This window comes from Prionailurus bengalensis, chromosome A2 (genome assembly GCF_016509475.1).
Source record: "Prionailurus bengalensis isolate Pbe53 chromosome A2, Fcat_Pben_1.1_paternal_pri, whole genome shotgun sequence".
Classification (NCBI taxonomy): domain Eukaryota; kingdom Metazoa; phylum Chordata; class Mammalia; order Carnivora; family Felidae; genus Prionailurus; species Prionailurus bengalensis.
This window is the reverse complement of record NC_057348.1, coordinates 133,831,503-133,858,872: the sequence shown is the minus strand read 5'-3', so window position 1 is coordinate 133,858,872 and position 27,370 is coordinate 133,831,503. Positions and strand designations below refer to the sequence as shown.

General features: G+C 34.7%; 1 protein-coding gene across 2 annotated transcripts in view; it reads left to right on the top strand.

Moving 5' to 3' along the window:
- The window catches only part of TFEC (transcription factor EC), a 139,475-nt gene that overhangs the window by 91,874 nt on the left and 20,231 nt on the right, over positions 1–27,370 (top strand). For both annotated transcript variants that reach the window (XM_043589310.1, XM_043589312.1), the window contains exon 3: positions 9,459–9,545. In XM_043589310.1, the coding sequence (XP_043445245.1) occupies positions 9,459–9,545 (87 nt within the window). The remainder of the gene's footprint in view (positions 1–9,458; positions 9,546–27,370) is intronic.

Sequence of the window (27,370 nt, the reverse complement as noted above, 5' to 3'; positions counted from 1 at the left end):
GCGGCCGCATGCCACTCTGTGCTTCAGTCATATGGGTTCACTAGTGATTCTCACTAGTGGCCCAAGTTCTCTCCTCTCCTGTCCTTTCTTTACCAACTACTCATTCAGTCTCCAGCATTTGGCTAGATAATTGTAACTCTTCAAAATCCATTTCAGGTTTCTTCTCTAAGGTGCTTTTACTGGTGGTTCTCTGTGTAGAAGAATGCTTATTCTCTGCCTTTTCATGGCAATACCTATATCATATGGACAAAAATTGCACTAATCATAGCATTTTCACAGCACATGCTACATTTTAATTATTCATTGTCTTGTTTTCTTATCTGTTGTATCTCATAGGAAGTATAAGTTGAAGGGGAGAGAAAAAAAAACATTAGCAAACAATTATGATATTATGTAGAAAGGACAATGGTATAAATAGGAGCATGAAAGTGCTGTTCTTATTCAGAAATGTCAGTAGTAAAACTTAGTCAGAGAAAGTGGCTAGTGGGGCATTTAGCTAGATGAGATAGCACCAGTGAAGAATAAAGATGGGGAACAGAAGAAAATGAGGTGAGCAGAAAAAGAGTAGGCAGATTGTGGCAAAAGGTGACACCAGAGATATAGGCAATGGACAAATCACGGAAAGGTTGGCACTCTATGCTCAGCATAGAGTGAAAGGTTTAAATGTGGGGTTTGGGGTGACATAATTGGATTTGACTTTAATATCATTGTCAGCTATGTACAGGAGGGGTCCTGGAGGGAGAAAAACAGTTGGGAGGTTATTTCTATGATGCAGTGAGAGGGGATGAGACCCTCTATTAGAACATGTTAGAGTTGAGGTATCTGGGAGACCACCATGTGGAGATGCTAGTGACGGCTAGAGATCCCAGTTTTCCCCGAGGAGAGTAGTCTAGACTGGAGGAAAATAGTTGAGACTTGTCAGCATGTGGGGAGTACTTGAAAGCTCAAATGAGAAAGAAAGCTCATGAGAGCTGTGAAGAAAGGATGGGATTGAGCCATCAACAATATTTAAGGGGTGGTCAGAGAAGAGGGGCTGTAAAGGTAAAATAAAAAGATAGCGAGTGTAGTGTCCTCGAAGCCAAAGAGTTAGTTTAAAGAAGGAAGGAATGGGGCGCCTGGGTGGCGCAGTCGGTTAAGCGTCGGACTTCAGCCAGGTCACGATCTCACGGTCGGTGAGTTCGAGCCCCGCGTCGGGCTCTGGGCTGATGGCTCAGAGCCTGGAGCCTGTTTCCGATTCTGTGTCTCCCTCTCTCTCTGCCCCTCCCCCGTTCATGCTCTGTCCCTCTCTGTCCCAAAAATAAATAAATAAACGTTGAAAAAAAAATAAAAAAAAAAAAGAAGGAAGGAATGATCTAAATGCTCTAGTAGCTGAGTCTAGTAAAACAAAAGCTGGTAAATATCTATTGAATTTGGCAGTCAAGCAGTCAAGAAAATGGCAACAAAAGGAATGTCAGTAGGATGGTGGGCAGAAATCATTCTACCACCTTGAATTCAGAGTTGACAGAAGTTGGAGATGTTTAGGATGGCTAGGCAGAAAGATAACAAGGCAAAGACATAGACAGTCCTAAACTGAAAATTGTTTAGTTGATTTGCAACAGGGTCTAGATTGCATCTAAAAGGAAGATTGCATTTTGATGAGTGAGATAATGGAATTTAAGATTTTAGAAATGAGTGGTTTAGAGGATGACAAGACTCAAGGCCTGTCCTAAAGAGTAGGTGAAGAGAAGACTAAATTCAAATTTGTGATTTTGAGAGAAATGAGTTCAAATATTTAACTGCAATTATTGCTTTATTTTTCTGTAGAATTCTGACAAATTGTTGCTGTAGATATTTTCAGGTGTAAATGAATTTATGATCATTTGGTATTATTTTTCTTTTAAAATTTTATCAAATTTTATATGGTCTAATATTAACATTGCTGCTGTAGTTTCCTTTTAGTCATCTGTGGGACATCTTTTCACTTTATTTTCAGCTTTCTCTCTTACATTAGTTAAATATTACAATACCTCTTACAATTTGAGAGATAGTTTCTTGAACAGTGTGTTAACCCATTTACATTCTTGTTATTACTATTAGGTTTTATTTTTTTCATATTTTTAAATTACTATACTTTGATTATTTGTCATCTTTTTTTCTATCCTCCATTGAACAAGTTACGTTTTTCTTTTTTCTTTGTTTTGTTACTCTAAATTTTCAAAATGCATAGTTATATTTTTTCTATATCTATCTCATTGTTCACAAAGATTTATGTTGTATCCTTAAGTAAAAATCTTCCTGAGTATGGTCTTACCTTATCCTTCTTGTTCTCACCTATCTTCCTGTACTGATATTTTATAGTATCTCTCTCTCTCTTTATCATCTCTCTGTCTATCCATATTCTTTTTGTTTAGACCACAAAAAAGTTACTGTTACTTACTCATTTTTCTTATATTTTGTATAGATTTCATACTTTTATTTGTAATCTAACCGGAGTATTTCTTGGAAGAGTATTTTTCTTTTTTTTTAAATGTAAATTTAAGTTAGTTAACATACAGAGTAGTATTGGTTTCAGGAGTAAAATTTAGTGATTCATCACTTACATATAACACCCAGTGTTCATCATAAAAAGTGCCTTCTTTGATACCCATCACCCATCTAGTCCATCCCCCCGCCCACCTCCCCTCCGTCAACTCTCAGTTTGTTCTCTATACTACAGTCTCCTATGGTTTGCCTCTGTCTTTATCTTATTTTATTTTTCCTTCCCTTCCCCTATATTCATCTGTTTTGTTTCTTAAATTTCACATATGAATGAAATCATATGATATTTGTCTTTCTCTGATTGACTTATTTCATTTATCATGGTATACTCTAGTTCCATCCACATTGTTGCAAATGGCAAGATTTCATTCTTTTTGATTGCCCAGTAATATTTCATAATGTATAAATATATATTTATATATATTATATATATACTTATATATATATTGTATATATATTATATAATATATATATGCCATTACTTCTTTATCCATTCATCAGTTGATTGAAATTTGGGCTCTTTTTTTAATGTTTATGTATTTATTTATTTTTACAGGGGGGAGAGGGAGAGAGAGAGAGAGAGAGAGAGAGAACGAGCAGCAGAAGGGCAAAGAAATAGGGAGACACAGAATCCAAAGTAGGCTCCAGGCTGTGAGCTGTCAGCACAGAGCCCAATGTGGGGCTTGAACCTACGGACCATGAGAGCTAAAGTCAGATACTTAACCGACTGAGCCACCCAGGCTCCCCTCAACCTTTTTTTTAATGTTTATTACTTTTTTTTGAGGGAGTGGGCTCTATACATAATTTGATTATTGTTGATAATGCTGCTAGTAACATTGGAGTGCATGGCCCCTTCAAATCAGCATTTTTATATCCTTTGGAAAAATACCTAGTAGTGCAATTGCTGGGTCATTGGGTAGTTCTATTTTTAACTTTTTGAGGAAGCTCCATACTATTTTCTAGAATGGCTGAACTAGTTTGCAGTGCAAAAGGGTTCCCTTTTCTCCCCATCCTTGCCAACATCTGTTGTTTCTTGAGTTATTAATTTTAGCCATTCTGACAGGTATGAGGTGGTATCTCATTGTGGTTTTGATTTGTATTTCCATGATGATGAGTGTTATTGAATATCTTTTCATGTGTCTGTTAGCCATCTGGATGTCTTCTTCAGAAAAGTATCTATTCATGTCTTCTGCTCATTTCTTAACTGAATTATTTGGTTTTTTAGGGGTATTGAGTTTGATAAGTTTTTTATAGATTTTGGATACTAACCCTTTATCTGATATGTCATTTGAAAATATATTTTTCCATTCCATTGGTTGCCTTTTAGTTTTTTTGACTGTTTCTTTTGCTGTGCAGAAGCTTTTTATCTTGATGAGGTCCCAATTTCATGTTTGCTTATTTTTCCCTTGCCTCTAGAGACATGTCTAGTAAGAACTTACTGTGGCCAAGGTCAAAGAGGTTGATTCCTTTTTTTTTTCCATTAGCATTTTGATGGTTTTCTATCTTACATTTAGGTCTTTCATCCATTTTGAGTTTATTTTTGTGTCTGGTGTAAGAAAGTGGTCCAGGTTCATTCTTCTGCATGTCGCTGTTCAGTTTTCCCAACACCATTTGTTCAAGAGACTATCTTTTTTCCTTGGATATTCTTCCCTGCTTTGTCGAAGATTATTTTTGGGACCATACATTTTTGGGTCCGTTTCTGGGTTCTCTATTCTGTTCCATTGATCTATGTGTCTGTTTTTGTGCCAGTACCATACTGTCTTGATGATTACAGCTTTGTAATACTGTAATACAGGTTGAAGTCCAGAATTGTGATGCTTCCAGCTTTTTTTTCTTTTCAATATTACTTTGAGTATTTGGGGTCTTTTCTGCTTCTATGCAGATTTTAGAATTGTTTGATCTAGCTCTGTAAATAATGCTGGTGTTATTTTGATAGAGATTGCATTGAATGTGTAGATTGCCTTGGGTAATATAGATATTTTAACAGTATTTGTTCTTTTAATCCATAAGCATGGAATGTTTTTCCATTTCTTTCTGTCTTCTTCAATTTCTTTCATAAGCATTCTATAGTTTTCAGTGTACATATCTTTGACCTCTTTATTTAGGTTTATTCCTAGGTACCTTACAGTCTTTGGTGCAATTATAAATGGGATCCATTCCTTTATTTCATTTTCTGATGCTTCATTATTGGTGTATAGAAATGTAACAGATATCTGTACATTGATTTTATATCCTACAACTTTGCTGAATTCATGTGTCAGTTCTACCAAATTTTCGGTGGAGTCTTTCATGTTTTTTACATAGGAGTATCATGTTGTCTGCAAAGAATTAAAGTTTGACAACTTTGCTGATTTGGATGCCTTTTATTCCATTTTGTTGTCTGATTGCTGAGGCTAGGACTTCCAGTATTATGTTGAACAGTAGTGGTGAGAGTGGACATCCCTCCTGTGTTCCTGACCTTAGGGGAAAGGCTCTCAGTTTTTCTCCATTGAGGAGGCTATTAGCTATAGGTCTTTTGTATATGGTTTTTATGATGTTGAGGTTATGTTACTTCTATCCCTACTTTCTTGAGGGTTTTTATCAAGAAAGGATGCTGTTTTTGTCAAATGATTTTTCTGCATCTATTGAGAGGATCATGTGGTTCTTATCCACTCTTTTATTAATGTGGTATAGCACGTTGATTGATTTGTGGATATTGAACCACCCCTGCAGTGCATAAATAAATCCCACTTGATCATGGTGAATAATTCTTTTTCTTTAAATTTTTTTAATGTTTATTTTTGACACAGAGAGAGAGACAGAGCATGAGTGGGGGAGGGGCAGAGAGAGAGGGAGACATAGAATCTGAAACAGGCTCCAGGCTCTGAGCTGTCAGCACAGAGCCCAATGCGGGGCTCGAACTCACAGACCGTGAGATCATGACCTGAGCCGAAGTCGGACTCTCAACCGACTGAGCCACCCAGGAGCCCCTGAATAATTCTTTTAATGTATTGTTGGATTCGATTTGCTAGTATCTTGTTGAGAATTTTTGCATCAATGTTCATCAGGGAAATTGGCCTGTGTTTCTTCTTTTTAGTGGGGTCTTTGTCTCGTTTTGGGAAGAGTGTTTTTCAAAGGTCTTTTTGCCTTAAAACCTCTGAGTTTTTATGCCTAAGCACAATTTTATTTCACCCACTTACTTATAGGATATTTTACTAGTTATAAATGTCTAGGCTCAAAGTTCTTTAACTTTAATACTTCAATTATCATCCCATTGTCTTCTTGTACCCAGTGTTGTTGAAAATTTTCATTCTAGTCTTTTGTAGATCTTTATTTTTAAACTTCTCAAACTTTATAAATGTTCTTCCTTTGTCCCCAAACCTCGTGCTTTCCATACCTATTATCCCCATTTTGATTGAGTCAAAATAATTTGTTCTTTCTTGCATTTCATTATCTTCATTTATCATTTTGAGGATGCTTATTCTGCTGATTTGTAATTCTTTTTTCTCTTTTTTTGCCTCATATGTTATTTCTGTTTCATATGATCAAAATTTTGCATTTATTGTCTTTTTAAAAATAACAACTAAATTCTTGTGATTAATTATAAAGTTTCCTAGAAGCTGTGGAGCGAAGTGTTTGAATGGATTTTAGATGTCAAAATCAATTTACATAATGGAGGAATCAACGTCATCAATAAATTAGGGAAAAAAGACTGTGATGTAGGTGGATGGCAGAAATGAAGGTAGCGGTGTTAGAGAAGCAAAGAAGAGCCTCTGAGGAGGGTGAACTTTCACACGTAAGAAAGAAAAGTTTTCTATTGAAATAGGAGAAACCTAAGCATATTTATAGGCAACAGGGAAAAATTAAAGATGCAAGAGAGTGGGTCATTTGTGATGTAAGTTTCCAGAAAGAGAAGAGATAAATGATATATATAATTTTTGGTGAAAATATTAGAAGTTCCCAATAGAAAAGCATTTACCATGAATTGTGTTTAACATCCTTCTTTCCTCTGGTCTTCTTTACATCTGTTCAGTACAAATTTGCTGTCCATGAAACGGTAAACATGAATGAGAGAAATATCATGAAATTAAATTTTGAGTTTAGTTACAATCAAGATTATATTTTAAAGCTTTCACAGAATGTACTAAACAAAAGAAATAAAATATGCATATTTATTATCCTAGGTCCTTTAAAGATCTCTTGATGCACATGGAATAATATGTTAAGTGTAGACAATATGTGAAATCTAAAAACAAAACAAACAAATAAACAAACAAACAGCAGAATCAGACTTATAAATACAGAAAACAAACTGATGGGTGCCAGAGGACATGGGAGTGGGGGATGGGTAAAATGGGTGAAGGAGAGTGCAAGGTATAGGCTTTCAGTTTTGGAATGAATAAGTCACAGGAGTAAAAGGCAGAGTATAGGGAATACTGTCAATGGCATTGTAATAGTGTTGTATGGTGACAGGTGGTAGCTGTACTTGTAGTGAGCATAGCCTACCATATAGACTCACCAAATCACTGTGTTGTACACCTGAAACTAATGTAACAGTGTGTGTGTCAACTATACTCAAATTAAAAAAAATAAAATAAATAGATAAATGAAATGCAGACCATAGTCAAAAGCTGCACTCTTGAATATGGTACTCACTAGCCACATGTGGCTATTTAAATTTAATTTTCAATTAATTCAAATTCAATAAAATCTCTAAAAATTAAATCAAATTAAGTATTTAATTCCTGAACTTAAATGTTCATTGAGACAAATGAATGGATACAGAAGATGTGCTATAGATCTATATCAATGTCTATATCCTCTATTTCAATACAATGGAATATTACTCAGCCATAAAAAATAATGAAATCTTGCCATTTGCAGTAATGTGGATGGAGCTAGAGAGTATTATGCAAAATGAAACAAGTCAGTCAGTGAAAGAAAACTACCAGATGATTTCGCTCACATGTGGAGTTTAAGAAACAAAACAGATGAACATAGAAGGGAAAAACAAGAGGGTCAAACCATAAAACAGACTCAATGATAGAGAACAAACAGGTTTGCTGGAGGGGAGGGAGGGTGGATGAGTTAAATGAGTGAGGGGTATTGAGGGCACTTGTTGGGATGAGCACTGGGTGTTATATGTAAGTGATGAATCACTAAATTCTACTCCTGAAACTAATATTACACTTCATGTTAACTAAGTAAAATTTAAATTAAAACTTGAGAAAAAAAGATTTAATTCCTCAGTTAAACTAGCTACATTTCAAGTGCTCAGTAGCCATTATATGCAGGACAGTGCAGGACATTCCTATACTTGCAGAAATTTTTGATGGAGACCACTGGCCAACCTAGAGGGCCGAATTTTCAACTTCATCTCAAACCTGACTCTTGCTCCATTCCCACTGACCAACATTCTTTCTGAACATATATGTTCCTATCTCAGGGTCTTTGTATTTTTTGCTTCCTTTCCAAGGACTGTCCTTCCCCACACTCTTCATGTCCTTGTTCAAATATCCGTAAATCCTCCTCTGACCATTTTCTAAAATAACATTCATTCCCATCAAGCTCTCTCCCCACCTGCGTTAATTTCTTCAGGCCACTGTTTGTTATTAAGCTGTTTATTGTCTGTTTTCTCATTAGAGTTAGGGCTCCAGGAGGGCAGAGACTCTGTGCTGTTTCCTTTTACAGCTCCTGTGTTTACAACAGGGTATTACAATAAGCATCGCTCAACAAATCTTTGTTAAATTAATATTAAATAGTGTTCTGATTTTTTGGCATATCAACTTTAAGGTATCTTAGTAGAAGTCTGAATATTTAATTCTCTAAGGTTCTCAGAAATCACACTTTAATGATAAAGTTAACAGAATCATAAAATATTTTTATACATCTCACCAAGTTTAGTCCTGGTTGTTTCTGAACAAGTTTTTGGAAATTAAGAGTGCTACAGTGTATAAATTCAGCATTCTCATTATCTTTGAGTTTACATCATATTTTGAAATGTCACTAAAGAGAATATAGTGGGAGAGAGGAGAACTACAGCTAGAGAGAAAAGTAGGGGGCAAGCATGGTATTTTTAAAATACAAGCTTTTACAATCTTCTCCGGCTAAAGTAGAAAAGGGAAGGAAGATATTTTAGAATGGAATTGAGAAAGGAGTGAAAAACTGATTTAAGTTAGGACTTTAGGGCCAGATTTCCAAGATTTCAATCCTGTCTTTGTCACTCACTAGGTTTGTATCATGGAACAATTTATTGTGCATTTTTTCCTCTCCCAGTTTCCTCATCTGTACAATGGAGGTAAGGATAGCATCCACTTCTCAGAGTTTTTGTGAAGATTAAATGGGCTGATGTATGCAAAGCATACAGAACAGTGCCTGGCATGTCTCCCACTCTATATGTGTTTGCCATTGTTACGATTTAAGATGTCGGTGATTATTATTGTTGTCGTTATTGCTGTTATGGTTATTAGCCATTAGGGAGAGTTAGGTAACATTTTTCCATATATTCTGTATCCACGTGGACCAATTGGCTGGCATGACCACTGATATTTGAATATCCACCTGTAAGATGCAATCAAAACATTTCAAAAGGAAAGTAAAGTTATAGGAAGTCATCTCTCTACATGTTAAGTACATGGGCTCTGGCTTGAGGCACTTCATGATAACCAGTCTATTTATATAGATACTGATTTCCAAGGGACTAGCCCAGGGTGATTTGCCCAGCCATCACCTGCCAGCTGGTAGTAGAAGCAAATTCATGGGAAAGCAACACAGATCAAAGAGTGTCAGGATCACTTCATTTTAAGTTCTAAAATATTCTCGGTTTTGATATACATATAACCTTAATTTAAACATTCTTAAAAACTTTAAAAGATTGCTAATTTTTTTCTTTCTGAATTCAGGCTGAAGCACAACTCTTCTCATTATGCACAGTATTCTAAATGTATTATATATTTTGCTAGATGGAAGACGTTATTGAGGATATAATCGGTATGGAATCAAGTTTTAAAGAGGAAGGAACAGACTCTCCTCTGCTAATGCAAAGAACAGTAAGTGTTTCCAGACTTGAGGAGGTCAGTGAGACCAAAATAAATAGTAGCATCTGATAATATAAAAAATAAATTTAATTTGATTAGTAAATGTTTTTTTCCTACGCTTTTGAAACAGACATAAGATAACAGATGAATAGTAGAAAATATCTATTGGTGCAGAAAAAAAAGATTATATAATGTTACTTAGGAATAACATTGTGATATTCCATCTATCTATCTAATCCCTATAAACATCCATCTAATTATATATGTAATCTATTACAGCATTTTCAATGAGTAATTTAATCTTCAGATTTCCTGAAACACAGCATATAATCAAAACACTCTCATAAGCTAATGGCTAAATTTGGACTATTTTACCATGACTAACAACTCTCAGATTCAGAGGGCTCTACACCTTGTAGAGACAAGAAAAATATTATAACTATAAAAAATCTGACTTCGCTTCAGACCTAATAACTAGAGATCAAAGATGAACTTAATGAAAAGTAGAACAGGCCTCACCCTACTTTAAGGCATGTAGACAGATGTCTATGTTGCAATCAGCACAAATTCCTGGAATGATATGTAACGAAGGGATGGTATCTTATCTCCTGGTTTGATTGCTGTTGCCTTCTCATCTCTTATTTATTAATCACTAAAAATGTCATTTGTAAAGGGTGCGCAAGGTTTTTCCACATATTTGAAGGGTTATTGTTGGTTTGTTTTCTTATGATTTTAGACCTTTTAGAAAAATGAGACAAAATATGAGAGATTGTGACTGAGATGTTGTTTTAAACATTTCATTTAAAGAAAGTGAATTCTGACTATATTGTGTAGTATGATTTTTTGTCAGTAAATAAATGAGCTGGGATATGTTAGTGATGAACATTTAAATTTAAAATCATAAAAGAAAATTGAGAAAGCACCCCGTTTTATTTTCTGTTTTTTTCTTTCCCAGATAGACTATCCAAAGACAGAAGTATCTCTTTCCTCCTTTTCTGTGGTATGCAGGACCTCCACTTTAAAACAGGTCACTAATACTGGCATTGTCTGACAAAGGTCAAATGAGGTTTAAAACCTTGTATTTTTGCAGGTTTAATTTTTATTTTATTATTTATTATTATTTTTTGTTTATTTATTTATTTTGGGAAGTCAGGGGCGGAGGGTGGGAAGGGGCAGAGAGAGGGGCAGGTTCCACACTGTCAGCACAGAGCTGGACACAGGGCTCGAACTCACAAACCATGAGATCATGACCTGAGCCGAAATCAAGAGTCAGAGGCTTAACTGATTGTGCCACCCTGGCGCCCCTATTTTATTTTATTTTATTTTATTTTTGGATGGACTGACAAGTCTATCTCTTCTCTCTTCAGATTTCAAGCAGCACAGTTACATGAAATCTGACTAATTCTCTAGATAAATATATTATTAATGCTAATTTCTCCCTGTCTAATTTCACAGCATGAACATGCTATTTTCTTAACCAGTATTCAACTTCTGGGTTTCAGAAAATGATATTAATTTCCTACAATCTTTTCTTTGTATGTGGTACTCATTAAAATTGTATACTGCAGCATGCTCTTTGTCAAATTATCTTATGTGTTTTGTAGAGGCTGCACAAAATGGCTTACTCAGTACAAATTGGTGGCAATAACTATCTGGAATTTGCTTTTGGTATCCAGAATGTACTTTTAAAAAGATAGGTACTACTGGTCTACCTATACTTATACAAAGAAATATCTCTGTTGACCCATCAGCAATCATTGATAAATCTAGATCTACACATAAAACCAAAGAGTTCAATTAACCAAATCTCTTTATTCAATACATATTATGTGCAAAGTGTAATACATTTACCATAGGCAATTCAGTTGAATAAGACAAAATTCACATGTCAAGGAGCCACATGATAATAGGGGAGTGGAGTGAATTGTACCTGAGAGACAGGGAGGGAGAGTGTGGATCTCGGTGTTAAACTCAGGGTCTAATCTAGACTTTGTGCAAGTTACTTAGCCTCTCTTTGCTTTCTTCTGAATTACAAGAATAATTAAAAATATTTATCTCCAAGGCTGTTTTTTATATTAAATCTTACTTGGTAGCCTACACGTGTACATTTGAAATGCTAGTCAGAGAGTGGCTCTGCAGTTCAAGTGAAGGAGAAACCATAAAAATCAACATTTTTTTTTGGAAATGCTTTAGGAAAAGATGATGTTTGAAATATAGTTATGAAGGATAGTTAAGATTTTAAGAGGTATCTGTGAATGCAGAAAAGTAACAGGTTAAGAGAACAACATAAGAAAAGGCAAGAGGTGAGAAAAAGAGAACGTATAAGAATAGCTGGTATAACAGAGATAGGAAACTCTAAAGGATGTTTATAGTTCATATGAATGAAAATACAGACCTGATGGATCCAGAAGAATGCTTTGAGTAAGCGTTATTATTAGCCAGTGAACTTTTGGTGCAGATGGTAGAACATGGCTCATCTGGGGCTTAAGCATGAAAGAAGTTCATTGGTTCATGTCATGTGTAAATTCCTAAGGACTATCACATGTGGGCAGCCCTCCATAACTTTGCCTTTGTTTTCTTCTGTGCTGGCTTTATTCCCAGCCGTTGAGCAAACACTACCGTAACCTATCCCTAGGTACACACCTAGTTCCTTCTTGCTAACCCAATTTTTTTTGCAGACAACTACTTCTTCACAAGGAAGAGAAGTTTCTGATTAACTTCAGCCGATCCTGGTGGCCCCGTTTCCTCTGCCAGAGACAGTTTTAAGAATAGGCTTGTGTTGCAATTCTGACATGTTGAGCAGCTTTCTGGGAATTTTCGTAAGTCTTTAAAGTAGACCCAAGAAAGAGGTTTTTGCTTCTCCATGATGTTGTAGGACAATGTGACTTATATAGTCATTTTATTGCCCGGAAGGTAAATAAACTAAGAAAAAACAAAACAAACAAACAAAAGGGAGAAGAAAAGCCAAGAGAAATACAAAAAAATGCTGTTTTATACGCCCGCTGGAGAATTTTTGACCTGTGGATTTCACATTATGTAAGATTTATTCCCTTTATTTTATAAGCCAAGTGTGTTGGGATTTTCTGATTATTATAACCAAATTCATCCTAAAGGATACATTCAGTTAGGCTTGGCAACCTTTTCCCCTTGGTTCCAGCTAAATCTCTGGGATAATTCTTATTGGAACAATTTCTGACATGTATCTCTTCCTGAGCCAACTTCTCTGGGTCTTGGGCCCATGCTAGACCTGTGTGAGCAGCTCATACAACAAATTACCTGGACTAAGAGTAAGAACGAGAGCAGGAGTTGTCACGAAAATAAATGTAAGTGAATTCTACTGAGGCTAAAACAATAGATGTCTATTATGGTAAACTTCAAAAGTGAGATATTTATCAACTAAAAATAATTATTATTAATTTCTCACCTATTATGTGAAGGTCACTTTTCCATGTATTTTCTCTAGAAATATGCAGAATCTCAGGGGCAGTCTATTGAGTGTGCTGTTGGCCATGTTACCAGTCCTTTGCTGTGGCATAGGCAGAAAACCTCGGATCTCACTCAGCTAAGATTTATATCAGGACCACTGCATATAGGCTTAACTAAAAGTCATGCTATAACTTCTGTTGATGGGAAACTTGGAATCTGCTGAGGGGAATCTTGGACCACTTGTGGTGGTCCTTCACATTTATCCAGCTTGAATGAAGTACTTCAGGGTCTTCACAGATCAACTTAGCCCAGGTTTTTCTGATCCAGAAATGAATGGGGACTGATTAGTGACTAGAGTCAGTATTTCTTTTTTTTTTTTAATCTTTAAATGTTTATTTATTTTTGAGAAAGAGAGAGACAGATAGAATGCAAGTGGGTGGGGGGAGCAGAGAGAGAGGGAGACTCCAGGCTTTGAGTTGAAAGCCCAACGCAGGGCTCGAACTCACACACTGTGAGATCATGACCTGGGCCGAGGTTGGATGCTTAACTGAATGAGCCGCCTAAGCGCCCCACCTGTCAGTTACTTCTTAGTTCAACAACTGTGTAAACTACATTGGAAAAGAGACAAAGTGCAAGAAACATTCAGCCAAGTCAGTCATGATTTTTGTCAACACTCTAACCTGTCAGTTTCTCATTCTCTTTAGAGTCACTGTATTTATTTTCTTCCCTGCTTAGCCCTCCCCTCACATGATGATATCCCAAATCTTGTCATTACCATTTTTTCTATCCCATCACATTTTTTTGTTTCACACTTTTTGACCATTACATTTTATTTTTTCACTGCATCTACTGTAGTGTTCTTATTTCACCAATTTTTCAAGCTTAAAATCAATGGACTCTATCACTAATATTTTCAATACCTACTACTTCACACTTGCAGTGAAAATTTCCTTAACCTGTCTAGAGTCTGATCAAGCACTATAACCAATTCTCTTGCAAACACTCCTAACATATCCCCATTTGTTCCTCAGTTTACTTCCTTGGCAAAACCCCAACCCTGATTAAACTTCTCTCTCATCCTACCCCATGTCTCAACCTGAGCAGCTTAATGGATAAAATTTCACCACATTGCTCATAGTCCTCATCTCAGATACATCACCAAAATTCCACAGGGGTTTTCACCACCACCAGATGATACACAGCTATTCCCTGGTTAATGAGACCATTTTTTATACCTTCTTTTCTCTCTTCAAATCTCCAGAATTCATTGCCCTTTCTTTATTTCTCAGCTGATTTCTCTCTTACAACATATTTCAAAGATCAAATGTATGAGAACTCATTCATTAGCTTGGCATCACCAATTCTACTAAACCTCCTGTATCTGTTTTCATTTCTACTGTCATCTTTTCTGTTAGAATAATTACTACAGTTCATAATCTAAGGCCATTCCACCACCTGTGCCCTGGATCTTCTTCTTACCTTCTCAAGGACTTTCCTTCTCTAAATAGTGACTCCTTCTCCTGTGCAATCAGTCTATTCTGATCTATTGGATTATAAATATCAGCAATTACACTAATCTTTAATAACACTCCCTAAAAATAAAACCAAACCAAAAAACTCCCTTTGAACACATTTTTTCCTCTGGCTGCCACACTATTTTCATGATTTACTTACACATAATTTTCATTAAATGTTTATTTATTTTGAGAGAGAGAGAGAGAGCAGGAGAAGGGCAGCAACACGGGGCTGAAACTCAAGGAACTGTGAGATCATGACCTGAGCCAAAGTCGGGCACTTAACCGACTGAGCCACCCAGTAACCCCCTTGATTTACTCACACATTAAAAAAAAAAACTTACTGCTTCAATTTTCACCCTTTATCTATATACTCACCTCCTGTTTTCTAGTCTCCAACGGAGTGTTCTCACAATCCACAAAGAGCTCTTAAAACCAACCAAAGCAGAAGCCAATAGTAAGTTCTCCTTACTTGGCTTCTCAGTGGTATTTGCCATGGTTCACCACTTTCCCTTCTTGAAGTACTATCTGGGATTCTGTGGCACCACATTTTCTGGTTTTCCACCCACCTTGATTGTGGTTTCTCTTCTAACAGATGTCTAAATGCTAACGTGTTCCAAGACTCACAATTCAGCCCTCTTTTCTCATGTATCTATACATCCTACAGGTGATCTCAACCCTTGCCCAGCCTAGATCTCTCCCCTATATGTTAGACTTGTATATCCTACTGCTTACGTCTCATCTTTTCTGCTTCTAACAGACATCTCAAACTTAACATGACTGACAGAAAGCTTTTGTCCACCCCCCACCCCACCCATCCAAATCTGCTTTTGGTTCATCTAGAACCCTCATTCCAAAAGAGTCATTTTTCTTCTCTCTCTTACTCCCACACCTCCACATCTATTGGTATGTCCTGATTAACACCCGAGATTTCCTGAACTTCACAGCTTCTTATCAGCGCCTCTATTAAATCACTTTTCCAGTCTCTCTTGGACATCAGAGACAGACTCCAGCCTAACTTCCCTGCTAATTCTTGCCCCTTTACAGCTGTTCACACAGTAGTCAGAATGATTTGCACAAAGCAAAACTCAGATTCTGTTTCTCCTTGTTTAACATTCTGTCAACTTCCTGAAATCCTCAGAAAATAAGCCAGACATTTTACCATTGTCAGCACTTCCCTTTAACTTTAGGCTCTGGTCTCAATGGCCTTCTTCCTGCTCCTTGAACATGACATGCATACTAACATTTTAGGACCATTGAACTTCCTTTTTTTTTTTTTTTTTTTTTTTTGCTTAGAATACATTTGTCCCAGATCTTCACATGGCTGCCCTTTATGCTCCCAATGTTTAGTCAATATCACCTTGTAGAGAGGCCTTCCACAATCAGCCTAGCTAAAAGACCCCATCTCATCACTCCCTAAATCAATATCTTATTTTGATGCCCTCTGACACTTATGATTAGGATTATTATTTTATTCACCTATTTGTTGTGTGCTCTCACCCCTAGAATGTGAGCTCCTTGAAGATAACAATTTTGTCTGTCTTGCTCACTGCTGTGTCCCTGAAACCTGAGCAGTAACCTGTTTACTATTTTATCCTCAGCACCTAACGCAATATCTAACACATCACAGGTGTTCAGCAAATGCATGTGAAATAAATACTTTACAATCTGCACATGGTATTGAAAAGATTGTTCCCATTATACATTAGATTTCAGAATTTATTGGAGAAAAATCAGTAGCAGCAAGGATAACAACAATAATAATAGCCACTGTGATTTGGGTGCTTGCTATGTGACAAGGATTGTGCAAAATGCTTTTTTGTGTGTATGAAAAATTACATTGATCACCACAACAAACCTATGGGATAGAGACTAGTACCTAGTATTACCTGTTATCACTTTATAAATGAGAAAAGAGGCTTAGAGAAGTTCAGTAATTTGCTCAAGTTATACACTAAGTGAATGGCAGGGTAGGGTTTGAATCCAGTCCTGTATGACACCAGATGCAATAGCAATCCTACCCACCTTGCTGTGCCAGCAGCCTCAGAAGTAAGCGAGGTGTTTCCTAGAACTGTAGAATCATAAGATTTGAAGGGACTTTAGGCTGATCTGATTCTCTGTCACACTCCAGGATTGATTTTTTAGTCTGTGAGTTTAGATCTGTCTCCCTATAATTTCTACCCATTGGTCTTAGTTTCACCCCTTGTCTTCAGAGACGTGGTTGTGCATAGTAACTCATTTATTTTATCATATATAGCTATTTTTTCAATCATGTGTCTGTAAATGCTGGTGGCATTTGGCAATCTCAGTAAACTGTTATAGTTCAAGACCATTCCAGAGATGAGAACTGAGTAAATATTAACAACCCTTTGTGCTTCGTTGGAACTTGAAAGAACTGCATAACATCAACAAGCAAGCTTTTGTCAATCACAGTCTAGACCAGATTAGTCTTAAAGTCCAAGGAAGAGCCAAAGTTCACCTTGGCACAGAGTTTTCTGCACAGTTCTCTCAGCTATTGTTTGCAAGTTTTTAAGGAAAAGAAAATGATGAAGTAGAAAGAGAAAACCATTGCTATTGTGAAGGTTATAGACACTTCAGAATTAAAACTGGTGAGCAAGTGCATTTTGGAGTTCTTTCAATGTTTGGGGATGAAACCACCTTAAATACTGAATATAAACTTTATAAACTAATAGTAAAATAAGGTATGTAGAAATTGAGCTTTGAAATGTGTATTATATAATCTGCTGTATTGACAAGCTTGTTTACTTACAGGATAGTTTTTGTGTTCTGGATACAGTACAAATATTTTTGTCTCTTTAATAAAAAAAGTTGTTAAAATGTTTAATTATGATTTTTCTATCAAAAAGTGAGGGTTCCAGTGAGTATTTATTACAGTGTTTACATTAAATCAATAACTATTTTTATTAATTTAGTACTAAATAGATTATATGCATATAAAGTTTATGATGCAAAAGTATTTATAAGTTACCATCTCTGTTTTGTGTTTTATCTTTTCTACTTGGCCAGCTGGCCAAGGACAACGGATCTTCTACTCCCGCCCAACACATTATTTGTATTCACTCATAATAGAAGAAAAATAATAATAACTCAGTGGGACTTCCCTATTCAATGTTTGTCATTCAAACCTCATAGCCTACTTTCACAAATAATATAAAGCAGGATATTCAATGGTGTGTGTCTTAAAACTGGAAAAATCTAGTTTACTACATTTAAATGAATAAATATCCAAAAGAAAGAAAATAATCTTTTAAATGCCAGTTTTTTATGTATGCAGACATTGTGTGGTATATGCTCCCCTACAGCGTTCTTTCTTTATGTCTGATGTTTATCTTCTTTTTATGTCTACAGTTATTCTGATAATCTCATGCCCACTTTTACCATTTTAGTGAATGTCTTCACAGAAAAGAAAAATAGACGATCCAAACAACTCCAAGTATTCCCTCAGTTTCCCATGAAACTTACACTAAATATGTGATATAGACATAGATCTACAGATATCACACACACACACACACACACACACACATACAGGTGTGTATATATAGGCATATGGTGGGGTTTTTTTGGCTTTTAGTGTTTATACTGAAAAACTACCTGAAAATACCATATATAATGATATTTATACACTATTTTCTTTCCTATTTTGTATTTATAATGAGATTATCTGGGAGATAGACATATCACACACACAGACCACACACACACATACACACATATACACACACACACACCCTTTCAGAATATTCTCAGGGTTTTAGATAAATAATCAATTTTCACAAACGTGGTAAGTAGTATATACTATTGTGCTGTCCTTGCTGAGTAAATATAAATGAAGAGGGATAAAACAATAAATATAAACTAAATTATTAATTTTATGGTTGAGTTTATTAGGCCTATAGTGTTTTGGTGAAGAGAAAAGTAAATCAGGCTGCCTTGAAGAAGCACGCTGGGGAAGGTTTGGCCTGTTGGCTGCCCCTAGAGAGTAGGTTGGATTTTGATACTTAAATAAAACTGAGAAAAAAATAGTTCAATGGCTTCCAACTTTTTACATATTCAATTCACTTCTTACTATTAAAAGTGTTAAGGCAAGGACCTACCCAGAATGGGGTAGGTACGAATCCAGCCTTTGTTTCAGATAGAACAAGGATTAAAACCCAAGCCCTCTATTTATACAACTGCATGATCTTGAGGTAGTGATTTAATTTTTCAGTTTTAATTATTTTATATTTAAAATGGGAAGCATCAAGCTCATAGAGTTGTTATAAAGATTACTTGAGATAATGTTATTATTATTATGAAACATACTAGCTTAATATCTGGCACATAATATATACTCAATTATCTATGACGTAGTATATGTTAGGATAATGCTTGTATTTTACAATCTTTTTTTAAAATTACCAATATATAGATTCATATGGTCCTTGTGGCAACACTCTTTCCCTCCACCCCCTCTCTCCCACTGGAGTCTGAAATCTATTTTTGGAAAGCATGCCATATATATACATGGTATATAGGGGCAAATAATGTTGACTAGATAATGTAGGGCCACTTATTTAGATTTTCAAAAGCTAGACACAAGAGTTTGACCTTAATGTGGAAGATAGAAGGGAGAGAAATTTTTGATTTTTGATTTTTGAGCTGGGAGAGATCAGAAGGAAGTTGTATTTTTAAAACATGAGTTGGTCTGAGAGGGGAAGTTGGGAATTAATTGAGAGGGATGAAGGGATACTAGATGGAAGGACATAATTTATGTTTAGGATCCTGAAGAATTTATACATGAGAACAGAGAAGAAAATATAAACGATAAATGATTTGAAGAAAAAAATCATACTGGGTGGTAAATCGGACATGGTATGTGAAGAGAGAAGAAGCCAAAACAGTCAGAAAAACATATATGGAATTTAGGTCAGATTATTTATGTTGTCCTTTATTATATGTAGCCTAATAAGAATAAATGGATATATGAATATTTTCATAGCTTATTTAGATTTTCTACAATATGCTTGGATCCAGATTTTATTTTCTTAAAGGGCAGCATGATTTTAAACATAGGCAAATCTCTATTTTTCTAGGGTTATGGAAATTCATTATCTTTTCAAACACTTAGAATTTTATCATAAGTAGGATTGAATTTTATCAGATATTTTTTCTGAACCTATTGATATGATCATAGATGTCTTTTTTCCTTTTTGACATCATAAAATATATTTATGAGAAGCCCAACTTTATTATGACAAAATATCTTATTTATATTGTCTTGGATTCCTATTGCTATTGTATGTTTTTATTTAGGTACAGTTGACACACAGTGTTACATTATTTTAGGTGTACAACATAGTGATTGGACAACTCTATACGTTAGGCTATGCTCACCATAAGTGTAGCTACCATCTGTCACCATACAACACCATTATAATACCATTGACTGTATCCCCTATGCTATGCCTTTCATCCCCATGACTTATTCATTGCATCACTGGAAGCCTGTACCTCCCTTCATTTAGCTAGTAATATTTTGCTTCAGATTTATAGTCATGAGTGAAATTTTCCTTTCTCATAATGTCTTTGTATGGTTTAAGACTGAATGATTGGGGCACCTCGGTGGCATAGTCGGTTAAGCGTCCGACTTCAGCCAGGTCACGATCTCGCGGTCCGTGAGTTCAAGCCCCGCGTCGGGCTCTGGGCTGATAGCTCAGAGCCTGGAGCCTGTTTCCGATTCTGTGTCTCCCTCTCTCTCTGCCCCTCCCCCGTTCATGCTCTGTCTCTCTCTGTCCCAACAATAAATAAACGTTGAAAAAAAAAATTAAAAAAAAAAAGACTGAATGATTTAGTGCATACTCCCTCTTGTCTCTATTTTCTGGAAATGTGTGTTCAAAATTAGGATGATATGTTTCTTGAAAATGTAACACTTTTGCCCATAAAACCATCTAGTCCAGATATTTTCTTGTGCAAGATGTTCAAAGTCTGTTTTGATTTCTTCAGTAATTATGAGACTGTTCAAGCTATTGATTACTTTTTCAGTCAGTTCTACTAAACAATATTTTTCTAGAAACTGATGCATTTTGCGTAAGTATTCAAAATCATTGGCAAATTATTATAGGTAATATAATTTATTATCTTTTTATTGTGAAATGTACATAAAAAATTTGCCACAGTAACCACTTTAAGTGTACAATTCAGTGGCATTAAGCAGATTCATAATGTTGTGCAACCAGCACAATATCCATTTCCAGAGCTTTTCCATCATCTCAAACAGAAATTCTGCACCCATTAAGCAATACATATTCCTTTCCTCCTGTCCCAAGTCCCTAGTAAACTTCTATTCTACTTTTTGTCTGCATGAATTTGACTATTAAAAGGTAACTTTCATAAATGGAATTATACAATATTTGCCCATTTTTAAGTGTTTATTTTATTTTTGAGAGAGAGAGAGAGAGTACGAGCAAGGGAGGGTTAGAGAGAGAGGGGTACAGAGGATCCAAAGCAGGCTCTGTGCTGATAGTAGTGATCCTGATGCAGGGCTCCAACTCATAAACCACAGGAACATGACCTGAGCCGAAGTCTCAATGCTCAACTGACTGAGCTGCCAAAGCACCCCCCATATTTGCCCTTTTCTGTCTGGTCTATTTCACTTAGCATGATGTTTTCAAGATTCATCCATGCTGTAGCATATATCCGAATTTTATTATTTTTAAAGCTTTATGGTATTCCATTATATGTATATACCACATTTTATTTATTCCTTCATCTGTTGACAGTCATTATTAGCTTGTTTCCACCTTTTGGCTTCCTTGAATAATGCTTCTATGAACATGAGTGTCTGTTTAAGTCTCTGCTTTTAATTCTTTTTGGTAAACACTTAGAGGTGGAAGTGCTGGCCATATGGTAATTTTATGTTTAACATTTTGAGTAACTGTCATACTGTTTTCCACAACAGCTGCATCATTCCTAGAAGCAATACACAAAGGTTCTAATTTTCACATCCTTACCAACCCTTGTTATTTTCCTTTCTCTTGATAACAGTCGTCTTAATGAATGTGAAGTGGTATCGCATTGTGGTTTTGATTTATATTTCCCTGATGTCTAGTGATGTTGAGCATCTTTTCATGTGCTTATCAGACTTTTGTAGATCTTCTTTGGAGAAATGTCTATTCAAATCATTTGTCCATTTTTTTTTAATTGGGTGGTTTGTTGTTGCTGCCATAGTTGTTGAGTTGTTGGAATTTTTAACAATCTAATCTGGCTATTAATCTCTTAGTTATATGATTTGTAAATAGCTTCTCCCATTCTATGGGTTATCTTTCACTATTTTGATAGTGTGCTTTGATGTACAGAATTTTAAATTTTGGTGAACTCTAAATTCTGGTTTTTTTGGTTGCCTGTGATTTTGGTATCATATTCAAAAATATCATCACCAAACTCATTATCATGAAGATTTTTCCTTTATCTTTTTTCTAGAACTTTCACAGTTTTAGTTCTTATGTTTGGGTCTTTGATCCATTTTGCATTAAATTTTGTATGTCATGTAAGATAAAGGCCAACTTTGTTCTTTGCATGTGGGTATTCACTTTCCCCAATACCATTTGTTAAGGGACTGTTCTTTCCCTATTGAATGATCTTGGCACCTTTGTCAAAATCATTGACCGTATATTTGAGGGTTTATTTCTGCACTCTATTCCACTCCATTGGTCTCTGCCTGTCTTTATGCCAGTACCACACTGCTTTGATTATTGTCATTTTGTTTAACACTTTAAAATCTGGAAGTATGAGTCTTCCAACTTTGCTCTTTTTCAAGATTGTTTTTGCTATTTGGGGACCCTCGAGATTGCATATGAATTTTAGAATGGGTTTTTCTTTTTCTGCAAAAAATGCTTTAGTGTTTCACTTGAATCTGTAGATCACTTTGGGTACTGTTGTCGTCTTAACAATATTACATCTTCTGATCACTGAATATAGGCTGTCTTTCCATTTATTCATGTCTTCTTTAATTTCATTTAGCAATATTCTTTAGTTTTCAGTGTACAAGTCTTTTGGCTCCTTGGGTAAATGTTATTACTAAATATGTTATTCTCTTTGATGTTATTGTAAATAGGATTGGTTTCTTAATTTTCTTTTCAGATTGTTCATTGTTAGTGTATAAAGATACAACTGAATTTTGTATGTTGATTTTGTATCAGTCAACTTTGCTGAATTCCTTGTTTAGCTCTAAGAGCTGTGTGTGTGTGTGTGCACGTGTGTGTTTAATCTCAGGTTTTTCAAAATATAAATTCATGTCACCCATGAGCAAAGATCATTTTACTCATAACTTTTCCATTTTGGATGACTTTTAATTCTATTTCTTGCCTAATTTCTCTGGCTAGAATTTCCAATACTATGTTGAATACAAGTGGTAAAAGCAGACATTCTTATCTTGCCTGTTCCTTATCTCAGGGAGAAAATCTTATTTTTATTTTATTTATTTATTTATTTAATTAATTTAAAAAATTTTAAAACATTTATTTATTATTGAGAGACAGAGACAGACAGAGCGTGAGCATGGTAGGGGCAGAGAGAGGGGAGACACAGAATCTGAAGCAGGCTCCAGGCTCTGAGCTGTCAGCACAGAGCCCGACGTGGGGCTCGAACTCACAAACCAGGAAATCATGGCCTGAGTGGAAGTTGGACCCTTTACCGACTGAGCCACCCAGGCGCCCCCAAAATCTTATTTTTATTTTTTTTTTTAATTTTTTTAAAAAAATTTTTTTTTTCAACGTTTATTTATTTTTGGGACAGAGAGAGACAGAGCATGAACGGGGGAGGGGCAGGGAGAGAGGGAGACACAGAATCAGAAACAGGCTCCAGGCTCCGAGCCATCAGCCCAGAGCCCAACGCGGGGCTCGAACTCACGGAGCGCGAGATCGTGACCTGGCTGAAGTCGGACGCTTAACCGACTGCGCCACCCAGGCGCCCCAAAATCTTATTTTTAAATACAACTTGTACTCTTAGTTATATCATCCTTTTTGAAATATTATTTACTTATTCTCCATTCTTTTTAATAAATCTTGCAGGAAACATACCATTCTTGTTAATTCAAAAAAAATTTGCCTTATGGATTCTACTTTTATTTTTTCAATAACTTATGTTTTTATTTTATTATCTATCCTACTTTATTTGGGCTTATTTGGTTATTTTTCTAGCTTCTTGAAGATGTTATTTAATTTATCAAATTTCAAAATTTTATCTTTTTTTCTCATATTACTTTTTAAAGGCGTAACTTTCCTTGAAAGCATTGTTTTGTTATATCCCAGAAGTTTCTGTATGTGTATTTATATTATCTTTTATTTATTTCTAAATTCCAGCATGATTTTGTCTTTACCCTTGAGTTATTTCAAAATTTCCAAGCATTTTAGAAATCCAGGTCTCCATGAAATACATTGAAAGTTTTTTCTTAACTGAGTTCATAATCTATATTTTTATATGTTCCATATGTACTCAAGAAAATTGTGTATTCTCTACTTTTTGGATATAGAAGTGTACATATGTCTATTAGGCCAAGATTTTAGTTTTATCATTCAATAATTCCATAACATGACTGATTATCATTATCTGTTTGACTTTTCAAAAATGAGGAGAAATGTCAAAATTTCTGAATGCATTAGTGGATTCATTAATTTTGCCTTGTAGTTCAAAACATTCTGTTTCACATATTTTGAGGTTATTTTACTACATGCATGAATACTTATAATTACAATGCCTTTTTGGGGAATTGAACTCACTATTATATATAGAATCTCTCAATCCCTCATAATTTTTCTAATTTTAAAACCTATTTTCTCTAATATTAATATAACTACATAAGCTTTCTATGGTTATCATTTGCTGGCTGTATCGTCTTCCATCCTTTAATTTTCAATCCTTTGTGTGTCCTTTTACTATGTAGGTGTGTCTCTTGTACTGTATTACCCAAACTGTCAGCCTTTTTGCTTTGACCTATTTATGTTGATATATTTCCACCTGTTTCTCTCAAATTATTATTTAAGTGTGCCCATATTTCTCCTCAGTACTTTTTAATTACATTTACACCCTTTGGTTTCTTTTACTCCACCTCAATCATACAGATATTATTTAAATTTTAATACTGAGTTACATGGTTATATATTTCACTTTATTTTTGACCTGGTTCTCTTCATCATTTTTGGCCTACAACCACTTTCTAAGGTCTTTGATAATTTTTATTTCATATTCTTAAAGCATATACTTTAAATTTATTTTATTTAGGTACTTCATCCAAAATTGTTTTCAATGTTAGTCTTTCTGGGAAAACATTCTTATATTTTATGCCTCTAGGAATATTTTTATCATGGCCTCATTTGTGAATGACACTTGGGCTGGATATAAAAACTCATGTCTTAAGTTCTTTTCTTTCAACATTTAAAAAATACTGATTCACTTTCCTCTTTCATTCAATTTTGCTATTGAAAAGTCTTATGTTAATAAGATTCTTATTCCTTTGGACATACTCTTCTTTTTTCTTCTTAGGCTTTTAGATTTTCCTTTTTATCATTGTATATTCTAAAATTTGACTATAATATGTCCGGGTGTAGGTTTTTTCTATCTGTCTTTGGCATTCTATGGGCCCTTTGAATTTTAAATCAAAATAAAATAATAATAAAATAAGATATAATAAAATAATAGATTTTGTCTATTAGAAATGTATCAGAAATGTTTCTCCATTATTTCTTAACATATTTTCTTTCTTCCAGTTTTATTTCTCTTTCTCTCTGAAACTTCTAATATCTGTATTATATTTCTAATAAATCTATCCTCCAAACTGATTAGGTTTTTTTCTCATATGTTCTATTTCTGGATCCCTTTCTTCATCCTCCTGAAAGATTACTTCAATTTGATTTTGTAGTTTACAAATTCCATTATTCCTTTCTCAGTGTGTTCATTATGCTACTTTTCCATTCCATAATTTTTATAACACTTTTTTTCAAATACTATATTTTCAAACCTCCTGTTATTCACTTTGGCCATTTGTACATTTGTTTGTTCTCATATTATAAATTATTATGAACATCTTTTTTTAAGAATGTACATTAGACTAATTTAAGAAACCTGGTTTAATGTGATCTTTTTATTTTTTAATATTTTCTTCTTATATTATTTCTCACACTGCATGTTGTTTTACTTTTGAAATAGTCATTTTTCTCAAATGTTTTGATATTTTGACTGGTTTGCTTATTTTCTTCAGGGAATATTGGCTACTGTGAAGGGCAGTATATATGAGGGAAGGTCAGAGCACAGTCCACTTCAGTCTCTATGATCTCAGTAGTGGAGATGTGAGTAAAATCTAGAATGGAGAACCTTAGATAACAGGAACCACTGGCAATTGCTCCTCTCCTCAAAGAAACTTCTGAGATGAGGAGTTCAGGTTTCTTAACCAGAAATTAAGTATTGTCTGGAGGAATATGTTCTGCCTCATTGAAAAGATTTTATGATAAATTCTTTATTATATGTCTTTCAAATTTGTGATGTTATTAATATAATATGTTTCCCTATTGCCATGTCAAAGGTTTTGCTTTACTGAAAAAGTAATTTTTTAAAAACCAGAATGATAAATATTTCTTCATAAAATATCTATCCAATTTCCTACTAATCTACAAACTACTTAGCACATTAGTTAAGTATCGTATACCTTTGAGAAAAGTACATATAATTTGGCTTTGTAAGCCTTTTCAAATGTGTATGTAATTTTTAAATATTCACTAACATTGTATTCTTATATATTTTAATGGAGAAAAGGCACTATAGGTAACATGAAGTATAGTACATACTTTGAAATTGAACCCAATTGTCTAATGATATTCACAAAGTGATCAGCCATTTGCATGAAATAGAGTAGTACCTACAGCATAAAATTAAATAGTATATTAATCATTATGCTTTAGGGTATAAATTAGACTATAATCAAGGTCAAGAGTTGATGTAATATACCTATACTTAAGCAGGGTTATATTCATTATCAGATTTGCAGCCCCATTTCTATTTTAGGTATAGTCTGACCAGGTAATATGGACCCAGAGTAATGCTATAGTTAGGAACCTATCACTTTATTGTTGCAGTGTATATGTAATATGGCTCCTTTTCTTCTTAAACATTTTTGCAATTTGCCTCTGCTGCATTGAAATCCATCTGAATTCAAACTCTTCAGAGAAAAGTGCCCTTTCCCTAGTTCCTTCCCTCTTCCTTCCCCCTTACTCCCTATCTTTTTTGTTCAGCACATCCATTATGCTTCTCAAAGGCACAGCGGAAATGTACAATTCAGGTTGGTGATGCCTCAGCTTATAACCAAAAGATTTTCAAAATGGTCTTGGAAACTTAACTTTTACAATATGACTAAGTGACTCACATGTTAGGGAAATATCTGCTTTTATGATTTCTTCCTAATTGTATTGTTGTGATATAAGCACTCATCATCTATCCAATTTGATGAACTTCATTCCTATTTTTCAGATGAGGCAATGAGAAGGAATAAATAACCCAACTTAAGTATTCCCTTCCAATATTTATGAATTAAAAATATATTTTAAAACAATGAGTTTATATAAAATAAAGATGAGAAGTCTTAATAGAGAAAATAATGAAAAGAATCAGTATATAAAAATATATATCAGAATACCGCATGCCATCTATGATGTCCTTATTGAAACACACATTCACTTATATTAGCCTGATTTCCACTGTATTTTCCAACTTCTTTTCCCTCAGAAATACACAACATTTATTACATATAGTTTAACAGGTTGTTATGTCAGAATTAATTTTGGTGTTAAAATGTTCTTTCTTCACATTTATTTTCAGTCTCATTTTATAAGTATCAAAAAATTTCCC